The sequence below is a fragment of the Elephas maximus genome, chromosome 13, assembly GCF_024166365.1.
Source record: "Elephas maximus indicus isolate mEleMax1 chromosome 13, mEleMax1 primary haplotype, whole genome shotgun sequence".
Classification (NCBI taxonomy): domain Eukaryota; kingdom Metazoa; phylum Chordata; class Mammalia; order Proboscidea; family Elephantidae; genus Elephas; species Elephas maximus.
Window position 1 is genome coordinate 55,542,006 of NC_064831.1, and position 23,764 is coordinate 55,565,769.

The window sequence follows — 23,764 nt, forward strand, 5'->3', positions numbered from 1 at the left end:
AATGCTGCACTTCCTCAACTTAGTAAAGTAGGTGGCTGGAAGGGGAAGAGTGCCTGGGGTCAGGAATGCTGTCCTTTTCCAGCCCTCCTTTTCCCAGTCTCTAGGAAAGCCTTAGCGGTTTCTCCCAGTGAGTTCCCAGGAAGGACCTCGGTGTCAGGATGGTCCAGGCGAGCAATCCTCCAACCTTTACGGTGCGCACAAATCACAGAATCCCAGGGGATCTTGTTAAGATGCAGACGCCTGGGGCAGGGCCTGAGCTTCTGCATTTCTAACTAGCGGCAGGTCGCAAGTCCCAGGACCCACTTTCAGTAGCAAGGACCTCGGGCAATTGTTAAACCTTGAGATTCCTGGGTCACAACTCTCCAGGGGCCAAGGGAGGGAGCCTACAGTTTTAACAAGCTCCCTAGGTGATTCTGATGGCCGGTCTGGATTTGAGAAACATTGATATTAGGACTTCTGGGCGACATTACAGGCTTACCCCAATAATAGTCAAATGGCCTGCTGGCCCCTGGGATCCCACTAACTAGGCAAGTGTCACAAATCCCTTGAGGTGATGCAGGTGGGGGAGGCACAAAGATACTAGCACTCTTCTATTTCATCAGTTCAGTGTATATATATATATATATATATTTTTTACATATATATATATACTCTCTTTTGAATGTAGAGACTTATAACAAGGAGGCAGTGGAGGGTGATAGAATGAGCCAGGGAAGAAGGGTAAAGAGAGCTGGGTTCAAGACCTGTGTCTGCCATTAATTTGGGACGAAACCAAAAACCAAACCTGTCGCCATCAAGCTGATTCTGATTCATGGTGACCTCGTGTGTAACAGAGTAGAACTGCTCCATAGAGTTTTCTTGGCTGTAATCTTTATAAAGGAGCCCTAGTGTTTTTTTTAGTGGCACAGTGGTTAAGAGCCCTGCTGCTAACCAAAAGGTCAGCAGTTTGAGTTCCACCAGCTGCTCCTTGGAAACCCTATAGCGTAGTTTCACTCTGTCCTATGGGGTCGCTATGACCCTATAGCGCAGTTCCACTCTGTCCTGTGGGGTCGCTATGACCCTATAGCGCAGTTCCACTCTGTCCCGTGGGGTCGCTATGACCCCATAGCGCAGTTCCACTCTGTCCTATAGAGTTGCTATGACCCTAGCGCAGTTCCACTCTGTCCTGTAGGGGTCGCTATGAGTCAGAATCGACTGGATGGCAATGGTTTGGTTTGGAACCTTTACAGAAACAGATCTCCAGGGCTTTCTTCCGCGGCACCACTGAGTAGGATCGAACCACCAACCTTTAGGTGAGTAGTTGATCACAAACCACTTGTACCACCCAGGTGTCTTAATTTGGACAAATCACTTCTCATCGGCAAATGGAAACAATAATCCTTGCCTTCCTTCCTCACAGGACTGCAAGGAGTGTTGTACCTGAAACATAAGGCTCTGAAGTTTGGGTGGTGGCTCTGTCACCTGCCTCTCTGAAAGTCAGTTTCCTCCTCAGGGAAGAATGGTCCTGGCCCCTGCTCTCCTTAGAGGGCTCTTGGAAGGCTCTGACAGGAGAATGGGTGTGAATGTGCTAAGCAGACCAAAAAGTGCTGTTTGGCTCAGAGCTCTTGCTGCCCTGATAGCATTTCCGGTGACTCAGCCCCACTTGGCGTTAATTGCTCACTGCCTGATACGGTCAAACCTCTTTTCACGGCTCTGTGTCTTATCTCCCTCACCCAGACTATGAGTTCGGAGGACAGGGTGTGTGTCTCTCTCATCTGTGTATTTATTCACTGGGCCCAGCAGAATGCCAGGCCCACAAAGGCAGAAGCATGCTGGGGTAGACCAGGCGCCGGCTTTGTAGTCAAAGGGAACAGCTCCACCGGACTTGCTGGCTGTGGGACACCCTCACAGCTCTCAAACTTGAGCACTGTTGTGAGGAACCACAATGAGTAAAGTGGAGAACCTAGCACAGTGCCTGTCCTATTTAGGGTCTCAGTAGTGATTTTGTGAATGGCAGACTCCTCGTGCTTTGTAAAGGAAAAATGCTACACAGATGGGATAGTTAAGCGTGTTCCCCAGCAGCTCGGCCTTGCTTTCCAGCCACACTTAGCCCTGGGAGAGGAATTCCCACCACATGAGAAGGTGATTGTTCACCAGAGCAGTCCCTTATAGCTCCCTAACTTGGGGCGCATGTGAGACGCCACACCCCACCTTTCCAATGCCCCCTCCCCTCTATGTCTGCCCCTTCACTCACCCTGTCGGACCCAGGACACAAAAGGGGTGGGATCGGCCGAGGCCACACACTCCATCACCACACTCTGACCAGACACCACAGTGGTGTTCTCCGGGGCTGCCACGATGACCACGTCCTGCTGCCTGGTGGGTGCCAAGGACCCTGGAGAGAGAGCAAGCCAGCAGGCACCCTTACCGTTATGTATCTTCACACGCAGTGTCTCACCTGACGCTCTCAGTAACCTGGTGAGGCAGGTGGGCAGGGAGCCACAATAGCAGATCTGACAGCAATTTAAGAGATGGGGAAAGTGAGACCCAAAGTCACAGAGTCACACAGCAGAGCTGAGACTGGAACTCAGGGCCAGGGGAAGAATAACCTGACCTCTGATTCAGCATGAGAAAAATGACTGGACAGACCCATACCTGCCCCATTCCTCCATCCCAAACTAACCCACTCGCCTGGCAGAGAACCATCAGGGTCACGGGCAAAGCCCTGGACTTAGAGTCAATGGTCTTAGTTCCTAGTGCCAGCACTGTCACTAATGTGTGTGTGACTGTAGGCAAGCCCCTTCCCCAAAGGACCTCAGGTTCCCCACAAACAAAAAGTGGGGGTGCGCTTGGGCTCGGGTTTCTGCCAGCTAGGCAGCTCTTTGAGCTGGGATTCTCTGCCCAGTTCTCAGTGTGACCCTGGCCCCCTGGGACAGCATAGTGAATACCTTGTTTGTCCAGCAGGTGGCAGCAGAGACCCCAGGCTCAGGTGGGTATCTAGAGTGAGTGGTCACCAGCTAAGTGGGAAATGGGGATTGGGGGTAGGAGAAGGGTGACTGGCAGAGGGAGGCCAGTGCGGGGGCCTTTCTGGGAGGCCCGAGGTAAGAGCTGTTGAACATCCGCTAGGTGCCAGGCATTTTACTCTCTTATATCAGATATTCTCACAACCACCCTGGAGCTGGACATTTGATAAGGAGCCCAGGGTTACACAGATGGTGAGTAGAGAAGCCAGGATTCAAACCAGGTCTTTCTGACCCCAAAGCCTGAGCCCTTCCTATGTGGTTACCCTGGGACAGAAGCTTTTCAGTGAAATGGAGAGAAGGACTGCAGCACTAGGCGATGGGGGCCCAGGCTTCTCTTCACAGGAGACACCCCAGAGGGAATCCCTCACTGCCCGGGGCCCTCTGGGTACAGGGAGCGGAAGGAGAGAAAGGGCTTCAGGGCACTGACAGACCTCTCTCAGATACCTCCCCTCCCCACTCCCGTCCCCAGCCTTGAATGCTCTGTCCAACCCAAGGGAACAGAGGTTCCACAGGAAGTGGGGAGTCCTGGGCTGGGATTCCTGAGATTTGGTCTCCAGCCTGTTCTATCTCCGACTTGCTGGGTGGCTCTTGCCCCACTGGGCTTCATTGCCTCACCTGCCCAGTGGGACTCACACCCCTTCACCTAATTAGTCTTCGATGGACTGATATCCCTTCACCTATCTGAAGGCAGGGGCTGGACCTCTTGAGGACCCTCCTAGCTCTGAGGCGGCTGACTCAGGAAACCAGGTTTCTCTCCCCCTCCTTGCCAGCTCCCTTACCTCTAGGGGCCACACTGAGTACAGCCTCCTGGCTGAGGCGCTGGTGAGCTGAGTTGGTGGCCACGCAGCGGTAGGAGCCTGCGTCGCTCTCCTGAATGTCCAGGATCTGGAGGACGCCGTTGGGAAGAGTGATGAGCCTTGGAAAGGGGGAAGAGGGCGGTTGTGAGGTGGGCAGGGTCCCAGGGGCAGGGCGGTGGTGCCCCAACTGGGCCTATCTCCCACTCCAGTCTGAAATACCTAGAGCATTTCACTTTCAAGCATCATTCATAAAAAAGAAATGCAAATTAAAACTACAAGATACCATCTTCACCTCCCAGACAGGCAAAGGTCAGAAGGTTTAATAACACCCGTGTGGATGAGAGGAGAGAGGCAAGACCCTCTGGCTTTGTTGGTGGCCATGCCGACAGATACACCCTTATTCAAGAATAAGTTGGTTGATATCTCAAAATCACAACTGCACCTAACAATGAATGTATTTCGGTTGTGTATACTGCAATCGAGAAGAAATGTTAAAAACAGAAAAAACACCTACCTTTTGATCCAGAAATGCCACCGCTAGGACTTTATCCCACAGATACCTTCATATATGTGTGCAAAAACCTATGTTTAATGATACTCACTTCAGCACTGTATGTAATAGCAAAAGACTGGATACAACCCAAGTGTCCATCTGTAGGGCAGGCACTGGCTAAATCAGTTTAGGTACATTCATACAATGGATCCCGGGCAGTTGTTAAAAGGAGATATGTAGAGAAACTGGGACCCTCATCTATTGCTGGTAGGATTATAAAATGGTGCAGCTGCTGTTAAAAACAGTTTGGCTGTCCCTCAGAAGGTTAAACACAGAATTACCATATAACCCAGCAATTCCCCTCCTAGGTATATACCCAGAAGACTTGAAAGCAGGGACTCAGACACTTGTACACCAGTGTTCACTGCAGCATTATTCACAACAGCCAGTAGGTGTAAACAAGTCAAGTGTCCATCAGCAGATGAATGGATAAACAAAAGTGGTGTATCCACGCAATGAAATATTAGTCAGCCATAAAGAGAAACGAAGTTCTGATACATGCTATGACATGGAGGAACCTTGAAAACATGCTGAATGAAATCAGCCAGCTACAAAAGGACAAATATCATGATCCCACTTATATGAAATATTTAGAGTCGACAAAGGCATAGAGCCCAAAGTTTATTAGTGGTTACCAGCTGAGAGTGGGAGGAGGAAGCAGGGAGTTATTGCTTAAGGGGTATTGAGTTTCTCTGAAGGGGAATGAAAAAACTTGGAAGCAGATAGTGGTGAGGATTGCACAACATGAAGAATGTAATGAATATTACTGAATTGTGCACATAAAAACGGTTCAAGTGGCAAGTGTCTTGTTGAGGAGGAGGCAGCTCCCCTTGTGCTAATACAAGAGAATCTCCAAAATGTGTTTGGTGCAGAACGACGTGTGGGGATGTGTACGTATATACGCTTGTACATGCATAGAATATCCCTGGGAACGGTGGTGGTCTCTGGTGAGGGGATCTGGGATCCTGGAATCCGAGGGTGGGAGACTCACTCTTTATTGTATACCCTTCTACAGAGTTTGAATGTTTTCACTCCCTGTCTGTATTACATCCTTCCTCTCCTGATAAAATAAATCCCTTCTACTTACTCACACTATCCTATCTGACCCTCAAAACAAGCCCAAGAGATAGAGGGGATCACAACCCCCATTTTACTGGTGACGAAACAGGCTAGCAGGATGTAGAATATTTTCCCAGGGTCTCGCAAAGGAGCCCTGGTGGGCAGTGGTTAAGCACTTGACTGCTAACTGAAAGGTGGGTGATTTGAACCCACCAGCTGCTCCAAGGGAGAAAGCTGTGGCGATCTGCTTCCATAAATATTACAGCCTTGGAAACCCTAAGGGGCAGTTCTGCTCTGTCCTATAGGGTTGCTATGAGTTGGAATTGACTCGATGGCACCTAGTAACAAGGCAGAAGCAGAGTTAAAACTTGAACCCAGGTTTCCTGGTGCCAAACCCCACGTTCTTCCCCCCTTCCCTGTCTCAGCACCCACCATCAGATGGCTGAGGATGCCCTGGAGGGGGTGAGTCCCCAGTGTGCTCCTGTCAACAGGCACCTTACCTAGGAAGGGAGGGGATGGATGAGGGTGCTGTTTTCTGACATCACAGTTAGAAGACTAGAAAGGCCCAGAGACTTTGCTGGAGAGACGTGTACTCCAGGGCAGGGAGGTCTCCGTGGGGGTTGAGAGGTGGGGAGCACAGTGGGCTCTGGCTCAGGCAGGGGGTGAGTGGGTTCCCCCTGAGTCCACTGACTGTAATCCTGCAGGGTCAGCTCCAGGTTAAGTCCTAGCTTCTCAATAGAGCAAATGGTGCTGGAGCCTGGGGTGGAGGCTGGGTATGGTCAGAGGGAACAAGGCAGCTCTGCAGTCTGTGGAAATCCTTCCACTCATGGGAAACCAGGTTCTTCCCCACCCTAGTATGAGAAAATATAAACATGCGAGAGGAGAACTAGCTCAAGGGTTGGGGGGGCGGGGCGGAAACAGTTGGCTGTTGAGTCGACTCCAACTGAAGGAAACCCTATGTGTATGCAGTAGAACTGTGCTCGATTGGGTTTTCAATGCCTGATTTTTTGGAAGTATATTGCCAGGCCTTTCTTCCAAGGTGCCTCTGGGTAGACTCGAACCTCCAACCTTTCTGTTAGCATCTCAGCACGTTAACCATTTGCACCAACTCTTCTGTGGAAGGAAAACCCTTTGCCATCAAGTTGATTCTGACTCATATAGACCTTATAGGACAGAGTAGAAGCGCCCCATAGGGTTTCTAAGGAGTGGCTGGTGGATTCGAACTGCTGACCTTTTGGTTAGCAGCTGTAACCCTTAACCACTGCACCACCAGGGCTCCCTGTGGGAGGAACGGCGCTGGGAGTTCCAGCCACACCTGCTTTGGCTTGACAGGGATTTAGAGGGAAAAAATAAGCCTGCATCACTTCATCCCACAGGCAAACCCACCTCTGCCCCCAGCCTCTTACCCTTAGCTCCAGTGGCTGCCCCTGTGGGTTTGGCCACATCGTGCTGGGGCCAAACAAGGGGAAGGGGACGGGCAGGCTAGCGGTGGTTGAAGGTGATATCCTGGGCCAGGACCCAGCCTGCTGCCATGGAAAAATTGATGGGTAAGGACAGGTGGGGGAAGGGCAAACAGGACCCATCGGGGAAACAAGGTTCCCTCACCTCCACACCAGGCCTCCACCAACTCATAGTCTGGCTCCAGCAACCTTCTTCCTTCCCTCTCCCACTTCAGTTTTGCTAGCCAACTGTGCCTGTAGTGTTCCCACCAGGAACTGCCTACTCTTCCTAATCCCGAACTTCCATGGTCCCCAAGAGCCCACATCTCCTTTGACAAGTGATACTTCCTTAATTATGTCTATTCAGTGAATGAGTGGATACCGTTCCCTGCACACGGTACTGTTGTCGCCGTCAATAAAGGAGCAACGTTCATCTAAGACTTTGTTTTGTTGAAATGTGTTCAGGAGTTCTGTCCTTGGAAAGCTGTCCGGGATATTATTGGATAGTGGGGAAAAAAAGTCACATTGCTTATGAAGCAATTCCATTTTTGGAAAATAAATAAATGATACGTGTTAGGATACACACAGAAGTCAAGGGGTGGTAAAGCTTATATCATTCCCAGGGGTTTTCTCTGGGAGTGGGGTTACTGGGGATTCTTATTTATTATGTTCTTGTTGTTTTTCTTTAGTTGTTTTTCTCAGTGAGTATGCAGTCGTTTGGAAATATATTAAAATTAAAGCAAAGAGCAGGTGCCCCTGTACACTTTGTCCTATAACTCCAGGCTCTGACATAGAAGCTGCTGTGGCTATATGAAGAATGAACTGGTTCCAACCTACATGACTTTAGTAAGTGACATCACATGTCTGGGCCTCAGGCTTCTCATCTGAAAAATGGGTTAAATCACTCCTGCCTGAGATGTGCTCTGAGACTCATACAGATAACAGACATAAACACGATTTATGAGCTGTCAGCTCTAAGCACATGTTTACAATGGTGTAAACCATATGCATATTTTAAAAGACTGGAAAAGAACACTCAAAAGCATCATTATTGTGTTCAGTTGGTAGGTGACTTTTTTTTCCTGTCTGTAAAGTTGGAATATTTCATCATTTAAAAACAAATACAAGTTTCAAATAAAACAAAATAACTACTTCTAGAATGAAAACAACCTTGATTCAAAAAGAAGCGGGATTATTCTTTTTGTAAGCCCAAACCTGAGCCTGCTACCCCATCCCCAAAAGGCCACTTGGGGCCGGGGATTCAAGGACGGAAAAGAAATGACACAGCTGCTCTGAGTTTCCCAGTGACCAAGGAGCCCTCACCCTAAGCCCTTGAGAGATCCACCCAGGGAAATGGGACGCTAGACAAGGGTCACAGGAGGTTGATGACATGATGAACCCTGGAAATGGGTAGAGCAGGAGGCTGGACTAGGGAGCCCATGTTATGCAAGTCCATTAATTCATGTTTCTTAAAATGTGAATGAGTGGTGATAACAAAGTGATTTCACATGGATCCAGACACACTTTTTTTTTTATTCCAGTGGTTATCTGTTTATTTTTATGGCTACCTTCTCTTTAGGGCAAGTGTTGTTGGTTTCCATCAGCTGCAAGGAGATAATATTCCCTTTGAATATGTGTTATAGTTACAGACGAGTGAGTTGATTTAAAAAAAAGTATTAAGTGATTAGATAAATGGTATAGGGGTGACAAAAATGATGAAGGTGTTTGTGAATGCCTGAAAATTTGGGAAACTTTGCTGTCATCGATTACTGGTTCCCATGGCAGAAAAAATTATCCCCTATTATTTGCAATTAGCATTAAGGTCAAGGGAATTGCCTCTGGGTCTAGTCCTCGCCAACTATTCCAAAAATATACACATCTATTCTGACAGAGAGTGTTTATTAGCTGCATGTGTGTGCACCCTACACCCAGGCATATGGTCTCCTTCAAATCACTGGGCTGAATTTATGAATAGCATATTTGTACATGTACTATATCTGGGCATGCACAAAAATACATACCTTGGGCATAATCAAGTCGCTGTTTTTGACATGTCTTTATTTCCTACACAATGTGCTGGGACATGTGAGCCTGGCTTATTTATAGATGAGGATCACTTTTCAGAGGACTTGGGGGCAAACGCTCCAGAGCCCAGGAACTGGCAGCACTGGCCTCCTGGGAGAGTCCCGTGGCTTCACAGGACAACGCCCAAACTAGATGTTGGGGACAAGGTCTGAACCCCGCTGGTTTGCTGAAAGACTTTGGGAAGTCACTTCTCTGTCCTGAACTGCAGTTGGACAATGGAATCTCTAAGCCCACTAGCAGCATGAGCTTCTTCAGACCCTGTGGCTCTCCTGCCCCAACCACCAAGTCACACCTTTGAGGACCTGAGGGTCCTCCACCCTGGGGCTCTGAGTGGATGGGCCTGGATACTGGCTGTGCAACCTGGGGCAAGTTACTTTCATCTCTGACTCTTATTTTCCTCATTTAACAATACAAATAACAATATCTACCATATCTGTATACACAGACCTGGATGTTCATTATATGTTAAGTGCAGAGGTGTGGGGGGAAAGTTGTACACCAATATAATCCTATTTTTGTTTTTGAAAAGATAATTGAACAAAAAAACAATAGGAACAGATTAACCCAAGTTTTTCAAGAGAACGGTTATAGAAAGTATAGGAAAAAAGTCTGGAAGGACAGACATCAAAATTAGCAGTGGCTTTCTGAGGGTGGTAGGATAATGGGTAATTTTTATTTCTTTTTGTTTATCTAAATTTTAAAAACATATCTGCTAGGAATATATACAAAGAGTAAATAGAGGAAAAATATGAAAAATAATAAATACCTACCTCGAAGGATGATGGGAAGGATGAAACGAGAAAACATATGTAAAGGCTTAGTATGGAGCTCAGCCCAGGGTGAGCACCGATTAAGTGGTGGCTGCTGTGACTTTGAACATGGGGAGGCTTTTCTGCTGCCTCCCACCCTTTCCAGGACTGTCAGGAGTAGGCTCTCACTTGGTTCTTGCCCAGCTCATTTGCTCTGGGTTCATGGACTCCCAGGAAGCACCCACCAACGGTGGTGAGAGGCCCCTGCATTCAGACAGGCACAGAACTTAAACACGCCAGAGCTAGAAGGGCTCAGGCAGCATTTCCCAAGGCTCACTTCCTAGAATGAGAATCACTCATGGGTTGCTAACAGTGTTATAGGCAAAGTTTTCCAACCTTATTTGATCATGGAAAATTTTTTCAAGAAGCATCTTATGGCCCTAATGTTCTGCAAAGAACAGGATTTAATCCGACTTTTTCATTTTATAGGTGGGGAGAATACGGCTGGGTGAGAAGTGACTTGGCAAGGGTCGATGGGGCTGACTGGTCACCAACGTCAACAGGAACTCCTCTGGATTGACCTCTCGCCCTTCTTCCTCCCTCACAGCTGTCCCAGGGATGTGCCCCGTGACTATTCTTGAAGTGTCTTCTACACGTTCTCCTTCTAGACGTGGGAAGAAGTCAGAGGAGCCGGGACGACCCAACAGTCATGGGAAGGCTAGTCCAGTCCCAAGGGAGCGGGATCTGGAAATCAGCATCTCTCAACATTTGTAACCCCACCTCCACCCGGGAGGCCAGGAGAGCAAGCGAGCTGCTACCTAAGCTGGAGAGATGTAGGGAGAGGACGGCAGGGTGGCTGTGAAAGGCCCCTGGAGCCACATTTCCAAAGAATCCACGGGGAGATGACCTAGTCATGAGACCAACTCAGAGACCACATATGCAAATGAGCCTTGTGGTTTTTCCAGTCACACTCAATGCACATCCGAATCCCAAACTGGGGATCAGGTCTGGGGTTTGGTTTCCGCTCTTTTTCTACCCCAGAAACTCTCTCTCCTGGGATGGCTCCATCTACTCACTGCCTTTGTGGCGAGAAGGGGGAGGAAGAGACAGGAAGGACCTCCACCACCCATTTGTCAGATGGCTGCACTCCACTGGATGGAACCCATACAGGAAGAGGAATCCTGCATCCAGGGCGAAAACTCTGGTTGTTGTTAGCTGCCGCTGAGTCAGTCCCCCACTCACTGTGACCCCACGCACAAGGAAATGAAATGCTGCCCAGACCATCCCCATGACGGGTTGTGGATCGGATCACTGTGATTCACAGGGTTTTCATTGGCTGGCTTTCGGAACAGATTACCAGACTTTCTTCCCAGTCTGTGTGGAAGCTACACAGAAACCTGCTCAGCATCATGGCGACACACAAGCCTCCTGGGCTAGTGTCAAATCCAGTCAAAACAAACCCTGTCTCCCACATAGAAGGCGAGAATTCTACCACCAAACCACCACTGCCCTACATCACCCCCTACCCCCCCACCGGAAACTCGAGAGGAACCTTGAAAAGTTAAAACCCTCCCAGCAGCCTCAGGGCCCTGAATGAACAAGAAATATTCTGCCAATGATTCACGATGTGGCCTTGGATAAATCACAGCTCCTCTCTGTGCCCCAGTTTCCTTCTCAGTAAAGCAAGCGACGGGATTAGGCATGCTCTGAAGGGTTCCACCACTAGTCCCCACCCAAGCTCCAAAGCTGGATGGGTGGCTTCCTCCCAGGGAGCAAATACTTCTTGTCCAGCTTGTCTTTGGGACCAGAAATGAGCAGAGAGTCAGGCAATGGTTGGCTCCCAACCTGGTTTAGGCAAATGGAGCCCAAGTTTCTGGACAGTGAGGATCCCAGTTCCTAAGCACATCTCAGAGCCCTCTCTGTTCTGCCCACTGTGACCCACTCCACACTCCCCTTCAGGGCACTCACCGAGGTTCCTTGGGCACTGTCACCTGGTCCTTCTCCCAAGTAATGACTGGTGCTGGCAGCCCTTCAATGTGGCATTCAAACCGAGCCGTCCCATTCTCTTCCACCGTCTGGGACTCCGGGTGCAGAGAGAAGCTTCCGAGTGCTGGGGATGAGGACAAAAAGACACAGGCGGGGGCAGGACAGGAGCAGAGAGAGAATAGAGGCAGCGAAACACATGCACACACACATGCACACATGCATACACACGCACGCACATACAAACATGAGACATAGAAGCACCGAGCAATAGAAGCATACAGCAGAGCAAATTCAGACCAAAAGGACATGTACAGTTGGAGTGAGGTGGCCAGGGGGATAAGAAGCGGGGATTACTGGTCAGATGCTGCAAACAGAAAGAATTCCAAAATCTCCCTGCCTAACATCACCATGATGGTCAGACTACAATAAGGTACACACTTCTCCTGGACCAAAAATTACTCATGGTGATCTGTGCCCCCTGAGAGTCACCCGTGGGAGGAGCTGAACTGTGGGGCTTGACTCCACACACTACCTGGGTGGGGGTGGCGCGCTCCCGAGGAGGCTCCTGTGTGCCTCTGATACTCTTACCAAGCTTTCTGGTAGGCTTCCTGGAAGAAGCACAAGTCTGGACTCTAGACCTCAAAGGGAAAGCACAGGAGGACCAGGGAAGCGGAGAAGTGGGAAGATAATGGGATACAGAACCGGGAGGGAAATGCCAGGAAGGGACCCCCTGAGCAGGATAGGGGCAGAGAAAAGGGGAGCGAGCTCAAGAAGACAGGCGTTTGTGCAAGTAACTAGCTGCAGACCCCACTTCCCACACCCCAGCTCTTCTGGGTCCCAGTCCTAGACCCCAGATGCAGATACTCACTGGTGAGCTTGACCACAGCAGCCTGGCTGGCCACCACTCCCAGAGGGCCACGGGCCAAGCAGGAATAGCTGCCCTCAATGACGCCTGAGTTCCCAGGGCCTGCCTCATCACTGCCATCGAGTGCTGGCCAGGACAGCCACAGGGAGCCGTTGGGCAGCAGGCGCAGGTGGTGGTGCTTGGGCAGGGAGGCCCCATCCTTGCTCCAGGTCACACTGGTGGGGGTTCCAGCAGCAGCCTCCAGACTGCAGTCCAGCACCACAGCCTGCCCCGGGCCCAGGATCACTTGCAGTGGCCCCGCTCCACAGCTCAGCTCCACGGTCTCCTGGGGCAACGTCAGCTCCCCTGCATGGAGGAGGAGGCATGGGCCATCAGGTGTCTGCTCCCACTGCACAAAGCCTCCAGCTTCTGACTCATTGCTCCCCCCTTCAGGGGCTGGGGCCACTCGTAGAGAAAGACCTGGGTCTGAACCCTGGCTCTGCCCCTTAGGAACTGTGACCTTGGGTGGACTGTTGCACTTCTTTGTGCCTCTCTTGCCTGCTGCTCCATTTCCTCATCCATAAACAGATACAGCTCAAAGCAGCGTTATTCATAAAAGCCAAAAAGTGAAAACAACTCATTGTGATGGTTAATGTTACAAGTCACCTTGGCTAGGCTATGATTCTCAGTGGTTTGGCAGACCTTGGACTGGGTGATGTTCTGTAATGTAATTATCTTCCATGATGTGATCTGATATGATCAACCAATCAGTTGAAAGGGGGTGTTTCTTTGGGGGTGTGGCCTGCCTCCAGAATATAAATGAACTGTCTGGCAGAGATAGCTTGCTCTCTCTCTCTTTTGGCCCAGCATTCTTCCTGTTGCCTGACCTACGAATCTTAGGATGTAAGCCTGCAGAAGTTTCTGGGCTGCTGCCTGATCTGCAGATTTTGGATTTGCCAGCCCCCCACAATCTTGTGGACCAGCAGAGGTCTCCAGCCTACTGTCTGATCTACAGATTTGAGAGTTGCCAGCCCCTACAACTGGGTGAGCCATATCCTTGAAGTAGGTCGGTCGGTCTGTCTGTCTGTCTGTCTGTCTGTCTGTCTATCTATCTATCTATCTATCTACCTATCATCTATCTATCTATCTATCTATGTCCCACTGGCTTTGCTATTCTAGAGATCCCAAACTAAGACACCAAGTGTCCATCAACTGAAGAATGGATAAGCAAAATGTGGTATATCTGTACAATGAAATATTATTCATTCACAAAGGAATGAAGTTGTGATACATGGATGAACCTTCCAAACATGCCAAGTGAAAGAAGTCGGTCACAACAGCCCGCATATTGTATGATTCCGCTGATAATAAATGTTCAGAATAGGCAATTCCACGGAACAGAAAGATTAGTGGTTGCCAGGGGCTAGGGGAAGGCAGCAATTGGGAGTGACTGCTCATGGGCACTAGGGTTCTTTTTGGGGTGATGAAAATGTTCTGGAATTAGATAATGATCATGGTTGAACATTCTTGTGAATATACAAAAAAACACTGAATTGTATACTTTAAATGGTGTGTTTTATGGTATGTGAATTATATCTCAACATTTATGAAGATACAGTAGTTCTTTCCTCGCGGAGCTGTGGTGAGCACGAAATGAGATGACGTACAGGAAAGGGGTGTTGCACAGTACCTGGCACAGAATGGGGCTCAGCAATGTCATTCCCTCCCCTGGAATCCTACAGATTGTCTTGACTAATGTTACCCAGCCAAAAATATACCGTGGGCTAGAAAAATATAGGATCCAGGAAACATTAAAAGCAAGTATTACAAGTATAAGAAAGCACGTGTGTATGTGTGTGTGTGTGTGTGAATACACATATATCCTGAATAAACAAAACAAAAATAATTCCAAGCTGGTTTGTTGGTCTGTGGAGCCACCTCAATGAAGGGAATTTGGATGCTTCCCCCCACCTCCCTCCTTTGGACAAGGCAAATAGATCATGACAGAACAGCTAAGTGCTCTGGGATGCCCATCAGGTAGGGGCTAGACTCAAGCGGGGTTCAGGACAAGCCCAAGGAGAGGCTCCCATGGCTCATTCCAGGCACCTGGGAGACTGAGCCCTGGCAGTCAGTTGCCTCTTCTGCCCCAGAGACTGAAGAAGCTAAGCCAACCACCCTTCCTTCCTGCAGCTAATCTACCCAAGGCCCTGCCTCAAGCGTGAACCAGAACTCAGGTCCCCTGACTCCCAGAGCAGGGCTCTTTTCTCTCCAAAGGCCCCAGAAGAGCCTGCAGACTCCAGTGCTGCCCTTTCCATAAAGAGAAGAGGAAGGGAATGCTATCCCAGGGTCAAGGCAAAACCCCATAAAGGTCAATGTTTATCATTTTAACCAACATTTCAGCAAGGCCTAGTACCAATTATTCATAAATGATTGGTTTTTCCAGTTATATCTCCCAAGAGTTGACCTGCTGCCTCCCTGTCCTATAAAAGCTCAATGACCGAAGGTCCCTTCTTATCCTTTGACCTGACTCCTTGCTTCAAAGCAGAGTGACATGTCTAAGAGGGAACCACAGGGAGAGGTGAGAGCAATGGCCAACTCTCTCTACAAGACAGGTCTGGGCTGAGAGAGGCACATGGGGACATGCAGAAAGCACAGTGATGAAGCCCAGCACTGTCACAGTCTAGCCGTGTGAACTTGGGCCAGTTACCTCCCATTCTAAGCCTCAGTTTACTCGAATGTAGTGGGTGATCTCTGAGAGTCTATGATTTTACAATTCAGTGGTCTGGACACGCCCATTCCTGGATGAATATATAACAGCTTCTGGACACACACATCAAACCATAGACACAGTCTCCACACCTGAGCAAAGCCACCTCAGTCTCTGACATGCTCATCAACACCTGGCCACACATATGCCAATGCTTAGAACCCCTGCCAGACAGCATGTCCCCAGGCATCCTTCCCAATACCCCTAAGGAGAATGAGAATGAGGGAGAAGTCCTGACTGGCCAAGACAAGGAGACTGGGGCACAGGCTAAGGCCCTCACGCTACCCTGGGATGGACAGACGGGGCCAGGACAGGTTCTCTGCCTTTTCAATCCTTCAGAAAGGATCCACCAGGCTCCTCCTGCTGTACAGCTGGGCTCAGCATTACTACCGGGGACAGGGAGGAGAAGGCAGCCCTAGCCCTCACCTGAGTTTTGTTCTAATTGTAGTCACAACACTGCAGGCCCTTGCTATGGTAGAAAAGCATTTGACCTTGGGGTGGATGATCAAGGTTCTAGACTTGCTCTACCTACTAGCTGTGTGACAAGTCACTTCACCTCTCTGGGCCTCAGTTTCCACATGTGTAAAATGGAGATGATCCTAGCTTGTGAGGATTAAACAAGATGATGTATGTCAGGGCCCTGGCCCTGAGCCAGTGGACATCACTCGACTGAGAGCTCTCTCTTTAAGGCACTTCATAAGCTGTAAAGGCCTATACAAAGGCTAATTGCTGATCTTAACGCCCAGTTCCTTCTATCTCTAAGGCCCTAGATCCCACGATTCAAGAACAGGGTAGGGGAAAGCAAGGCCGGGCTCTCCGCCCAGTGGCTTCCAACCGCCCTGATCCAGCCGCTGAGCTGGATTTGGGTTTCGGGGGGAAAAGCCCCACACAACATGAATCTCAGAGCCCTCTGGCGGCCTCCCCGCCCCCCAAAGCATGTCCGGGGCTTGGAAAATCCCCTGCCGCGCTGAACAAACAATGTGAACAGTTGGGGCCCTGAGCAGCTGCTGGATATGTCAGCATCCCAGGCTCTGGCGGGCAGGACAGCGGCCAGAGGGGTTGGCGGCTGGCTGGGGAGCAGAGGAGGCTCCAGTTCCCTTCCTGAATATTCATGGGGCAGCAGATGTCTCAGTTCCCCACCTCTGAGGAACCCCACAAGGCAGAACAGGGAAACCAGAATATAGACGCGGGGAGAACTGGGGTTCCCCTCAGAGACCAGTAGAGCTGTGCCAGGGGCCCAGGAAGGCCTGTTTTAGTGAAAGTGTTTGCTAAGCCCGAGATTGGTCATTTTACAGATGCGGAGATTGAGGCCCTAAGGGGCATCTCATTTCTCCGGGAGATAGTCTGGAGAAGCTGCTCCTTCTTTGACCTCTGAAGGTAAGCCTAGTCCTGAGGAGACAGTTGCTCCCAAACTAGGGAGTCTCTCTGCCTCAGTGCACAGCCCAACTTCTGTGCCCAGGAGATGCATCCTTTGGGGTTCAGCTCAGATGCCAGCCCCTGTGAAGCCGCCTTCCCCGATGGAGTTTTTCTGAGTCTCACATCACAGGGCAGCTTAGAGGTTCCTTCCCCATCCTTCCTCTTGCCAAGACAGACAACGGAATGTGACCCGACAAGCTCTGGTTTAGAAACAGAGTCCTGCTTCTAGGTCCAGTCATGTCTCGTATGACCTTGAGTTGGTCACTTTCCTCCTCTCAGCCTCAGTTTCCCTAATGCATAAAAGGAGGAGGTGCCACACCTGTCAGGCATTTTCACGAAAATTCTCCTCACAGCTGAGGAGGACGTACTTAGGAGGTTTCACTGACCACCCGGAATGTTTTTCTTTTTAAACCACTGGCACATTTTGCATTCTGCTCTATAACATAGCAACGTTTGTTCTACTATAAACATGGTTCCTACACCATCAAATCTTCTCGTAAAAGTGATGTCCTGGGAAGTGGGCCTTGTTTGTGCAGTGGCTTTGTGGCAGACCCCCAAAGCACCTTGCAAGAGCATTTCTTAGACTTCCTTCTCGGGACTGAGGTGGGTGTAGGTGCTCAGTGGACCCTTGCTGCCCACCAGCTTTCTGCCTCAAGGGTCCTCCCTCTCCCACAGTCTCCTCAGGACACAGTGTTTCTATGCCGGGGAGCCGCAGGGCCATCTCTCACTCTCCTTTCTTCGACATGTTATTTTACCCACTTACAGGATATATTAGATTTTATGAGGCCAACTAGAGCCCAGACAGAAAGGAGGTTCGCTGCTGAGCCCTAGGGCCAGCTCAGGGCTGTTTTGTGGGATTAGTGGGGCCCTGGTGTGAGCTGGGGCCTTGAGGTCAGTTTTTCAGTGAATTCTCAGGAAGGGGGCATGTAGGTGGGGGAGGGGAACAAGGCCACGATGCCTCATTCATTAGGCTAAGAATTTGCCACAAACATCAAACTTCTCGGGGCCCAGCAGGTTTACAACTTGTTTTGGGGCCTAAGGGCAATTCTCCATGACACCCTCACCACTCTCCCTTCTCAGGGGACACAAGTCAGTTTCTTCCAGCAACATCCTTCCCTGCTCCCCAGCTTGGCTACCTCCCCTACCACACACTAAGCCCCTCCCACCAACAGCTGGAAGGAGAGTTTGGGACTGTTGCCTGGGACACAAGGAAGGCCTCGGCCCTCCCTTCATCTGCAACCCTGAGGCCCAGCCAACTGGATGGCAAGGCCAAACTCAGCTTGACCTGGCCCTTGCCTTCCTCCTGCGACCCGCTGCCCCCACCACACCAAACCACTTTCAGTTCTCTGAAAGCACAAGGCTGCTTCAGCCGTTGCTCTGGGTGCCCCCTCTGCCTAGAATAGCTGTACCATCCCCATCTAAGGTTGGCGCCCCTCCTTTTCCTGCCCCAGGGGATCCTGGGCACTAGATCATTGCAATGATCACTACAGTTTTGACTTGCCTTTCTCCCCAACTAGGCACAAACTCTTGGGATTATGTGTTAGTCAGCTTTCTAAACTCCCAGTGCCTAGAACAGTGCCTGGCACACAGTACTGTGGCCGTTGAGTCAATTCTGACTCAGGGCAACTCCATGTGTTACAGAGTAGAACTGCTCCATAGGGGTTTCTTGGCTGTAATCTTTATAGAAGCGGAATGCCAGGCCTTTCTTCTGCAGCACTTCTGGGTGGGTTCGAGCCACCAACCTTTAGGTTAGTAGTTGAGTACAAACCATTTGTGCCACCCAGGGACCTTCAGCACATAGCAGGCGCTCAGTAAATACTCCTTGAGTGGAAGAGCATACAGGCATGTACAGACACACTCAAAAAGATAAGACCCAGACCCACTCATGCTTTTCCAAGCCTCAGTTTCCTTATCTGTAAAAAGAATAGTAATCCCCTTCAAGGCTAGGGATGATGGGCATAAGACATGTGGAAATGCCTAGCGTACTGCGTGTTACCTAATAGATGCTTACAAAGCAGAGAGAGCAGCAAGCCCACATGGGAAGAAACCCTGTACTTAAACATTACCAGGGCTGGGGAGCTCACTACCTCACCTGTTCTCCTGCTGTGTGGCTCAGATGGTTAAAAATGTCTCTCTCCACAGCCTACCTGTACACTGAGCTCACTCCAGAGATCTGTCCTCCAAACTAGATGACAAGGTAATGAGCCGCTTATCCAGCCATCCTGGAGCCTGCACCAGTTTGTCCCTGTCACCTGAGAGACAGCTTACTAATCCTCTGCTTCTCTGACCTCAATGGCCTCACAGCCCCCAAATGCAGAGAGTTCCACTGCTCCAGCAACGGGGGAGCAGTAGTTGGTGGCCGGCTGGCCTAGGAGATAAGGATTCGATTTCTCTGCATGTTGACCCCAGCATATCCTCTCTCCGGTTTTCCTTCCCCGTCATCTCCCATCACTCCCTCTGACCAGGCTGGGGTCCTCTTGCTCAGAGCTGCTCTTACTCCCCCCATGGGGGTGGGGGGCTGGGAGCTCCAGGCCCGCCTGGCGATGACATCTGTTCTACAGCTGGAATTCTGTGTCAAGTCTGGTTACTGTACCTCAGAGACAGTGGGAGCTGAACAGGAGGAGGTGGTGGGGGTGGGTGGAGGAGGGTGGATTCCAGAGCCCAGAGAGATGGACTAAGGGGGGCCAGGCTCAAAGCTGATAACATCTCATTGGCAGGGGTGTGCAGAAAGATGGACTTGGGCATGTGTCTACCAAGTCCCAGGAAAGGGTGACTTCTCTAACCTGGCAATGTACCTCCAAGAGCCAGGTGACCTAGGTCTAGCCCCAGCTCAGTCCCTATCCTATTCCCTAACTTTGGGAAGCCACTACCCTCTTAAGGGTTCAGTTTTCTCATCTGTAAAATGGGGTCAAGCTAAAATTATTTCTAAATTCCTTTCAGCGCTGACATCAATGGGGCTCTAATTCTGAGATTATTTAACTTTCGAGAGGTACTTTTAGGAGCAATGAAAGGAAATGCTAATTCACAAGTAAATGTTTGATTAATTGGATCATGAAAGTACATCAGTACATAGAAAGGTTCAGCTAATGCCTGGGTAAGATTCACTATTAAGGGAAACCCGCAATGCTTGACCTGGTTCCTAACTTCAGAGAGAGGGTCAGAGAGGACCACTTCAACTAAGACACCTCTTGGGTATCTGGCCCGAGAAAGAACGGGGCGGAGGTGTTCCCGGGTGAGGAAGAAGCAGCTCTCAGGTTCTCAGGACCCTCCTGTTACTCACTTGGCTTCCCAGCCACCCATATTCTGACTCAGGTAGAACTTATCTTCATGAGTTGGGTCCAGTCCCCCTCTTCAGGCTCCTTTCTTGGTACTCAGGGCCCTTGTCCCACCCTGCGCCTACCTGCCCCCTCCCACCCCCTTTACTCTGGACTCCAGTCAGACTGAGTTTCTTTCAGGTTTAGGTTAGTCACCTCTGAACCTTTGCACATGCTGTTCTCTCTCTGGAAGATGCTGCCCATCACCCTTCACTCTTCTGCAGGGCTAACTCACCTGCACATTTAGCTCTATTATGCACCATCACTTCCTCCAGGAAGCCCTTCCTGACCTACCCAGGCTGGCTTAGGAGCCTCTGCTCCCAGCATCTTCCACGGCACTGCAGGGTACTAGTTTACCTGTCAGTCTACCCCATCACCAGACTGCAAGCTTTGTACCAGGGACCATGTCTGCCTCCTTATTTCCAAGCACTAGGCACGTGCTGGCCTATAAAAGGTGCTAAATATTTGCTGAATGAATGAAAGACCTCGATCTAGATCAGGTGGCTAATCAGAGCTCTACAGGCTTGCCCCCAGGCCTGCTGGAGCTTTGACAAAGGGAGTGGGACCCAGGCAGAGCAAAGTGGTTGCTTTAGACACACACACTGCAGCCAAGGGGAGCCCCAGCCGCGCACTCGGCGGCAGGGAGAGGCCAGGTCTCAGAGGCAGGGAAGCTGAGCCCCTTGCCCGAGGCCCCAGCGGTACTGGAGGACGCGACGGCGCGGTTCCTCGTTCTGATCCTGCTTTGCTGGACCCTGAGCTCGTTTCTGCAGCTCTTGAAGGAGGGAGAGGGGCGAAACTATTCCTTAATCCCCGGGGCTCCAGGAGGACAGACGCCTCTCTGACACTGCCCCGCTCCTTTCACCTGACAACTCCGGGACCCCCACTCTGCCCAGCAACCCCGACCCTGCCCCTAGGCGGCCTCCAGCAGCCGACGAACGCCGAGTCAAAGGTCAGGACTGGAAAGGGGCGTGTCTATACTGGGAGAGAGGGGGTCCCAGCAGCTCCCGGCACTTTCCCACACGCTGTTTGGGTTTCTTGGAGAGGGGCCTGGGGCCGGCGGGGCTGAGGCTCCTTCCCCCGCCACCCTCCCTGCCTCCCTCCCACGTGGCCTGGCTGAGTCTCTCTGGAAAGCCGCAGCAGCTGGAGAGAAATCCCCCTCCCCACCCCCAGCTTCAAGTCCCTCCCCGACTCGCCCCGGACACATCCTCAGTTCCCCCCTCGGCAGGGAAGGCAAAAAGGAGGCGAACAAAGCGGGCAGCCCATCCCCCTTCCCCAGCCTCACCACCTACTCTCCCCTTGGGCAGCCCCCCCTCCCCAAACGCACACAGGACTGCAAGCGAGAAGGCTATGGGTGGAAGAAGGAGCCCTGGACACGCAGACACTTTAGGACTTGGTCCCCTCCCACCACCCACCACCCCCGTCCCCAGCCCTTCCTTCAGCTGGACAACTCTGACCCTTACCCCCCACCCGCCCCGCACTGGGGTGGGGGACTGGAGGAGGCCTTGCGGGCCTCGTCCACGCTTCCCTTATCGGCCCCTGGGGTGGGGCAGGAGTGACACGCGTCCCATCCCGAGAGCGACCGCTGGACAAGTCCACGAAAGCAACTGGTTTTCTGTCCCCCCTCCCCCAATCCACTCCTGGCCATGAATTTGGGGAGCAGACCTCCCCTGCCCCAACCGACCCCAAGGACCACACCCACTGGGCAAAGTTGAGTGTTTTATGCCCCCCCACCCCAGCCCGGAATCTCCCGCTCCCGTCCCCCACCACGGGCAAGGACACTCCCAAAAGCCAAGGCCAAATATTAGCTCAGCCCCAGAACACAATTACACACGCACCCGACACAAATGGAGGTGTAGACACACCCCCCACACCCCTTCTCTTTCTCACACACACACTCTTAACCCGGAGAGACGCGCGGGCAGAGCCTGACCCGCACAAGCCACCAGCCCCGCAGCCAGCCGCAGCGCCGATGCCATGCCGGGACCATGGCACGCAATGCGGACACGTACGCCCGCAGGAGTCCCCCTCCCACAAACACACAAACACACACACACACACTCCAGACTCCGCAAACCCAGGATACACACCCCCTGCGGACAAGTACATGCCGCAAACGCCCCCGGCCGCAGCTCGCAGACCTCCCCACGCAGGCATCCCAGGCACACGGGCGCGCAGCCCGTGCCCCTCGGCCCCCGCGCTCACTCGGGACGCGGGACCCACGCCAGCCCCCCAGCCCAGCGCAGCCCGGGTGCGGGCGCACGCACACGCCGCCGCTCCCTCCACTGCCGCGGCGCCAGCCCTTACCGCGCGCGGCCAGCAGGCAGAAGGTCAGCGCGATGAGTCCGCGGCCGCGGCGAGCGTCCCCCCGCGCCATGGGGCTGGGCCGGGCCGCCGCCGCCTCCCCGCACCTCGGCCGCCGCCGCCGGGGGAGGGCGCGCCGGGCGTCAGTGGCCCGGGGAGGCGCGGCGCCGCGGGCGGGGGCGCGGCCTCGGGGGCCCGGGCCCGAGCGGGGGCCGGAGCGGGGGCCGGGGCCGCCGCCGCCTCGCCCGCCCCTCCATCGCCATCTTGGGCCAACAGCCGGGGCGGGGGCGCCCAGCGAGTGCGGTCGCTGTGGCCCCGCCGGGGACCTTGGCCCACGCGGTGCGACCTGGCGCCGCGCGGGGGCTCTGCTCTGCTGGGGTCTGCGCCCCAGTGCCTCGCCCCCTCCGGTCGCCTCGGGGCCCTGTTGGGCTGCTTGTTCTCTTAGTCTCCCCGTCTCTGGGTCCCCGTGGCTCTTTCTGCCTCGGTGTCTCTCATTCTTTTCCCTGTCGTCGCTTCAGCGTCTCGTCTATCTCTGTTCCAGGCACTAAAAAAAAGCACAGTGGAGGCGAATTCAAGGCTTCTGTCTCTGTCCGGATGGCCTCATCTTGTTGCCCAAGTCCTGGCCCGAATCCTCGTTAACCTCCTCATATGCCACCAGCCTGCCCACCCAGGACATGGTAGTTCCCTCCTCACCCCCACTTCCATTGCCATTACAAGCCCAGTGCATCTGTTGGCCTCCTTCCTTGTAACCAGATGCCAGCTAGAGCATGTACCGCAAGCGATGCCACATTCGGTCTCACAGCTATTCTGGAAAGGACAAGTTTGATGGCTCCCATTTTACACATGGGGAAACTGAGGCGGAGGGAGGTGAAGTGACTTGCCTAACCACATGAGGCCAGCAAGCAGCAGATGCAGGGCCCGACTAGTTTTCTGACTCCAGAAGCAGCCATCCTCCACTCCTTCTCATTCAACCTCTGCTGTCTGGCTTTACGGAACTATCCTTTTTCTCTTCAACTGTGCTTTCTGCAACTGTCCTAGCCAGTACCAGATATTTCTTGTTCTGGAACCAGGGATTCCCTCATTAGGCTTGGGTGGGGAGAAGCATACCCATGAAATGACCCATTTAAGGTCCTTCCAACACCAAGATGTGTGATTGGTCCATTCTCTGTGTCTCCAGGGTTCCTGGGACTTAGAGCCATTTTGTCTCTGCTTAGGAACTGGGTAGGTGTCTTACCCATCTGTTGCCAGTTAGCTCTTAATAATCACCTGTACTTTGTAGATCTAACTGGACCTGACATTTCTTCACTCATTGCCAGCCTTCCTTTCGACCCATCAGTGGCATTTGACTCAGCCCATCACTCCCTCTTCCTTGAAATGCTGGCATTTCTTAGTGATCTCGTATAGCTCCCAAGGCTTAAGCATCTGTATGCTGATATGCCCACATTTCTATCT

General features: G+C 51.8%; 1 protein-coding gene across 4 annotated transcripts in view; it reads right to left on the reverse strand.

Moving 5' to 3' along the window:
* The window catches only part of IGDCC4 (immunoglobulin superfamily DCC subclass member 4), a 39,884-nt gene extending 17,460 nt beyond the window's left edge, over nucleotides 1–22,424 (reverse strand). For all 4 annotated transcript variants that reach the window (XR_007519936.1, XM_049906169.1, XM_049906168.1 and 1 more), the window contains exons 1-5: nucleotides 22,316–22,424; nucleotides 12,539–12,880; nucleotides 11,653–11,794; nucleotides 3,782–3,918; nucleotides 2,234–2,374 (exon numbers count right to left, since the gene is read on the reverse strand). Coding sequence is in view for 3 of the 4 variants with exons in the window: in XM_049906169.1 (XP_049762126.1) it covers nucleotides 2,234–2,374; nucleotides 3,782–3,918; nucleotides 11,653–11,794; nucleotides 12,539–12,880; nucleotides 22,316–22,385 (832 nt within the window). In the remaining variant the exon portion in view is untranslated. The remainder of the gene's footprint in view (nucleotides 1–2,233; nucleotides 2,375–3,781; nucleotides 3,919–11,652; nucleotides 11,795–12,538; nucleotides 12,881–22,315) is intronic.
* Between the last annotated feature and the right edge of the window lie 1,340 nt (nucleotides 22,425–23,764).